This window comes from Peromyscus eremicus, chromosome 20, assembly GCF_949786415.1.
Source record: "Peromyscus eremicus chromosome 20, PerEre_H2_v1, whole genome shotgun sequence".
NCBI classification, from domain to species: domain Eukaryota; kingdom Metazoa; phylum Chordata; class Mammalia; order Rodentia; family Cricetidae; genus Peromyscus; species Peromyscus eremicus.
This window is the reverse complement of record NC_081436.1, coordinates 3,985,648-3,991,136: the sequence shown is the minus strand read 5'-3', so window position 1 is coordinate 3,991,136 and position 5,489 is coordinate 3,985,648. Positions and strand designations below refer to the sequence as shown.

Sequence of the window (5,489 nt, the reverse complement as noted above, 5' to 3'; positions counted from 1 at the left end):
TGTAGGCGTATGTGATGTGTGGATGGCTGAGTGGCGTGATAAGACTCTGGTCTCTATGTGTCTGTATCTCCACACAGGCAAGTGCTTGAATCAGTCAAGTGTGACTGTGACTCTGAGCGTGTGTGTGTGTGTGTGTGTGTGTGTGTGTGTGTGTGTACACGTGTGCATATCCCCCCCCCTCCCCAAGAAGCAGCAGCAAGAGGCAAGAGCTTCGATCCGAAGGAGACAGCGTGGGGAGGGGGACGCTGGGGGCAGACACCCTCCTCCCTGCGCGCACACGCGCGAGCGCGAGCGCGCGCACACACACACACACACACACACACACACCACACACATAGTCACATACACACACACACACAAGCTACAGGGCCTCGCAGGCAGAGAGCCGGCTCCAGGATCCTAGCGAGGCAGCGCTGCTGAGAGCAGCGGGAGGAGGCGAGCCAGCGGGGGGAGCCCTCGGTTCCGCTCCCCGGCCCGGGGACCCGCGCACACCGGCCCAGAGACACCCTCGCAGACACTCGTAGGCGCGCACGCGCACCCTTTCCCCTCCTCCTCCCCTCCCGCCGCCTCCCGGCCGGACGATGGATCCCTGCAGATCCCGGGGCTGAGAGCACCGCGCAGCGCCAGCGCGCCGAGCCCGGGGCGGACCGAGCCGAGCGAGCAAGCGCGCGCGGGCGGCGGACCAAGCTGAGCCGAGCCGGCCGGGCGGGCCGCTCCCTGCAGGGCTCTGCGCGGGTGCCGCGGTGGCCGGCGCCTCGGGCTCCGGGCCATGAGCCCCTCCGCGGCGCGGCGCTGAGCCCACGGACGGCCTGCGCCCCAGGACCTGCAGCGGCGGCCGGCTTTCCCCAGCCCCCTCAGGTGGGTTTTTCGATACTGCTGCCTTGGGCCGCGGGGCTCCCCAGCGCCCCGAAGCCGAGACTCTCCTCCCCTGTAGCTTTCCCCAGCTTCTGGAGAAGCTAGGCGGATGGGGAGGGGGCGCGGGGCGCGGGGGGGGGGGTGCCTAGCCGGGAATCTGACTGCGACGAGAAGCTGGACTGGAGGGGGATGCGTTCGGGGCGGGGACAACTGGCTGTCATAGGGAACCGCGCCCCCCCTCCTTCATACATCCACCTCAGGCAGCCTGCCACCCCCTCCCAAACACACACACACACACACACACACACACACACACACACACACACAGAGCCTGCGCCTGTGCCTGTTTGAGAACTGGAGACACAGAAGGTGAGGATTCAGGCTGGACTCCTCCCCAGATGTGCCCACCTCTGGAGATTTTCTGGCCCTGGTTTAGCTCCTAGGGTGAGAGCCTGTTCCTGGGGATACCCTTGATTAAGAGAAGAGCTCCTGACCCCTGGCTCAGCCCGTCATGGGGAGTTTGATCTCGGCTGGGGTACATTCCTGTCCCAGAGTGACCTCACATCTGGAGGGAACTCCTGTGCCTGCCTTTGGGTGCATCAGGACTTCCCTCAGTCACTCTAGTGACTATATCTGGGGTCTCCCATAGTCTGGGAAGCCTCCCTTGCAGAGCGTTCTCCCGATCTCAGCTGACACCCTGAGCTTTATGTTTAAATGATTATCGTCTTGGACGGTCCTTCCGTCAAGCCGCCCTGGAGCCTGCACACCAGGGAAGTCCTCCCTTGGATGAGCAGTGACCTCCGGAAAAGGATTTTGGATGGACATAGTTGGAAGGGCCCTGTATGTACCTTCCTCTCAGGACAATGACAGACTCTTGTCTCCCCTCTCCTTCTCCCAGGATCCCCCTGGCAAGGATGGAACTGAAGACCGAGGAGGAGGAGGTGGGTGGTGTCCAGCCGGTGAGCATCCAGGCTTTCGCCAGCAGCTCCACGCTGCACGGCCTTGCCCACATCTTCTCCTATGAGCGGCTGTCTCTGAAGCGAGCACTGTGGGCCCTGTGCTTCCTGAGTTCACTGGCCGTCCTGCTGTGTGTGTGCACCGAGCGTGTGCAGTACTACTTCTGCTACCACCACGTCACCAAGCTTGACGAGGTGGCTGCCTCCCAGCTCACCTTCCCTGCCGTCACCCTGTGCAACCTCAATGAGTTTCGCTTTAGTCAAGTCTCCAAGAATGACCTGTACCATGCTGGGGAGCTGCTGGCCCTGCTCAACAACAGGTGGGCAGCTCCCATCCACCCCTCTGCATGGCTTGTGGAGTGGCAACCTCCTTAGCCCGCCAAAAGTCAACCAGCTCTGCCCTGTAGCACCCCCTTAAACCTGCCACAGCAGAGGAATTGAGATAGTGCTGAGCACCAGTTATGTACACACCGTCTCTGATTCCAGCATAGTTCCAAACAGCTCCATCCCTACCCAGCCTGAGCTTTGAGATGTTGGAACCTTCCCTGGAGTGAGCTGTCACCTTCCTCATCTCCTCACTCAGGGGATGGGACAGACCACCTTTAAAGGGGAGAGACTGTGCCATCCATAGCTCCTGCCTTACCCATGCTTCTCACCCTAGCCCCCGGGCAGCCACTGCAGATCCTTTGTCTTCTCACACTCTATGTGTTGGGTTCTCCTGACATGCCCAGCTCTCCTTCTTTGCCTATCTATGCCCAGATCTGATCCTCCAGGGGCTGAGTGCTGCCCCTACCCCACCCCAAGTAGGGCACGGGCACTAGTGGTCACGCTGATCCATGTGCCACTCACCCCTGGGCTCCAGGTATGAGATACCGGACACACAGATGGCTGACGAAAAGCAGCTAGAGATATTGCAGGACAAGGCCAACTTCCGTAGCTTCAAGCCCAAGCCCTTCAACATGCGTGAGTTCTACGACAGAGCGGGGCACGACATTCGAGACATGCTGCTCTCCTGCCACTTCCGAGGGGAGGCCTGCAGCGCTGAAGACTTCAAAGTGGTGAGTCCCTGGAATGGAGTCTGTCACCCTGGTCCCTGGAAGGGGAGCAGACAAGAGGCAGGCCTGGCCTCTCTTTATGTGTGCTGTGCTGGGAGAGGAAGCTGGGTGTCCTGGGGTTTGCTTCTGGCAGAAGGGGACTTGGTTCCGCACATGGTGGATTTGTACTGCATGAAGACCTGACCCTCACCCTTGCATCCGTGGCGGCAGGAAAGAAAGCCTGTGGTACATACTACACAAACCAGCCATGTAGACACTTCCATGGACACGAACACACATTACCTGCAGTGGCCCAACCCCTCCAGGCTCTCATTCTGGGCCACAGAGATCAGAGTTAATAGTGGTAGGTAAGCTACAGCCTTATTACTGAAAAGTAGGTCTGCAAGCTGTCATCTGGGAGCATGGAAGAAATGAATGACTTTGCCACCCCACATTCCTAACCTACTGAAGCAGAATCAGCAATCTGCGTCAGATAAGATCCCTGGGTGGCATGAGTGCATGTTAAAAAGCTGTGGAGCATGCGGAGTCAGGGAAGCTTCCTCAAGAACAGCCACATGGGTCATTCTCTCCATGCCACTCTCGACACTCACGCGCGCGTGTGCGTGCACACACACACACACACACACACACACACACACAGGGTAGGCTCACCCTTGCCATATTCTACACTCGATGTTGGATGATCGAGATGCAGCACAATTACAGCCTGAAAATAGAGATACCACCCCTGCCACTCAGGTCATGTCCCATAGATGTGGTGCCCTCCGGCTGTCACCCCAGGTTCTGGGAAACTGACTTTGGCAACTAATGTGCTAGGTGCTCTTGGGAAGTTCACACAGATTCCTTAGGGTTAAAAAAAAACACACACAGCCGGTTGTAGGGTACACACCTGTAATCCCAGCACTTGTGGGGGGCAGGGGGCTGCAGAGGATTAGGACTTTGGGGCCATTTGAACTACATATCTAGACCCTGTCTCAAACAAACCAAATGTACTCAGGTATGTTGGCACATTGTCCCAGCTACTTAGGAGTCTGAGGCAGGTGGAACAGTCCAGCCTGGGAGTTTGAGACCAGCATAGGCAACCAAATAAAATTCTCAAATTAAACAAACAAAACCCTGAATACAATGGTACAAGCTTGTCGTCCCAGCACTCAAGCAACTCAGACAAGAAGATATTGAGCTCAAGGTGTGCAGCGTGGGCTATATAGGGAGAAGCTATCTCAAAATACAAAGAAGAAACACACACACACACACACACACACACACACACACGCACAATGGCTAGAAAGAAACCCTAAGGATCTGGAGTCTAGACTCCCAATCCCTTTGATAAATAACCGTAGTATCTTTATTTTACAAATGCACAGACGAAGACACAAAGAAGCAGGTTAATTTGCCTTAGTTCACTAGCTGGTTGATGACAGATCCAGGATTAGAACCCATGTCTCCTTAGTCACCAACGCAGTGTGCTTTTATCATTAGTATTGCTGACGCTGAAATTCCCATGTCTCTTCCACTTTTGACACAGCCTTTTCAAAGCCCAGTCTCCCCAGGATGCTGTATTTCTCTCTCCTCCCAACTATTTTTTTCTTCAAATCACTTGCTTCCTCCTCGCCTTAGGCAGCGTGAACCCCACCTGTCTGTGTAGGAACATTAGAGTCCTGGGCATACTTAACGTTTCCCGCTGGGGTTACACAAGACTTCCCAGTCTCTCTCAGCTCTGGGAGGCAGACCCTTTTTGCTGGCCTTTGTCAATCCCTTGACGATTACAGGACCACCCTCCTTGCTGAGCCAAGCGATGGGCACTTACCCCAGGGGCAATCACTACTCTGTTTCCCTTCTGCCCCCCAGGAAAGTCCTGGATTCCCCCAGACCTTGAGGCCAGAGGGCTCCTGTGCTCATAAGCTATGTTTCCAAGAGAATTAGAATGGTAGGTGAAGGTAGGAAAGAGTAGCCGTCCCTGTCTCCAACATTCTGAATACACAAGCGGAAGGGACCACCAGGGAGGAGAGGAAGCCTGCTCGCTTAGGTGGTTGGTAGTGTTGGATGCGGGAGGGAGGTGCGTGGCTCAAGCTGGAGAAGTGCTGAGGTACTTCCACCAGGGACCTCCCTGGTGGTCCCTTCCGCTTGTGTATTCAGAATGTTGGAGACAGGGACGGCTACTCTTTCCTACCTTCACCTACCATTCTAATTCTCTTGGAAACATAGCTTATGAGCACAGGAGCCCTCTGGCCTCAAGGTCTGGGGGAATCCAGGACTTTCCTGGGGGGCAGAAGGGAAACAGAGTAGTGATTGCCCCTGGGGTAAGTGCCCATCGCTTGGCTCAGCAAGGAGGGTGGTCCTGTAATCGTCAAGGGATTGACAAAGGCCAGCAAAAAGGGTATAAAATTGAGGTATAAAATAGGGATGTAGTAAGTCCATGAGAAGTTTAGTGGGGGGCTGGCAAGATGGCTCAGTGGGTAAAGGCGCTTGCTGCCAAGCCTGATGACCTGAGTTCAATCCCTGGGATCCACATGGTGGAAACATGTGGATGTTACATGAAACATGAGATGGGAGCATCAACTCCCACAAATTGTTCTCTGATTTCCACTTGAGTGCTGCAGCATGCACACACACACACACA

General features: G+C 55.9%; 1 protein-coding gene across 1 annotated transcript in view; it reads left to right on the top strand.

Moving 5' to 3' along the window:
• The first annotated feature begins 1,769 nt into the window (after nucleotides 1-1,769).
• Asic1 (acid sensing ion channel subunit 1) overlaps nucleotides 1,770-5,489 on the top strand; it is a 26,255-nt gene continuing 22,535 nt past the window's right edge. Inside the window, exons 1-2 of the mRNA XM_059247729.1 lie at nucleotides 1,770-2,131; nucleotides 2,674-2,869. Coding sequence (XP_059103712.1) covers nucleotides 1,770-2,131; nucleotides 2,674-2,869 — 558 coding nt within the window. The remainder of the gene's footprint in view (nucleotides 2,132-2,673; nucleotides 2,870-5,489) is intronic.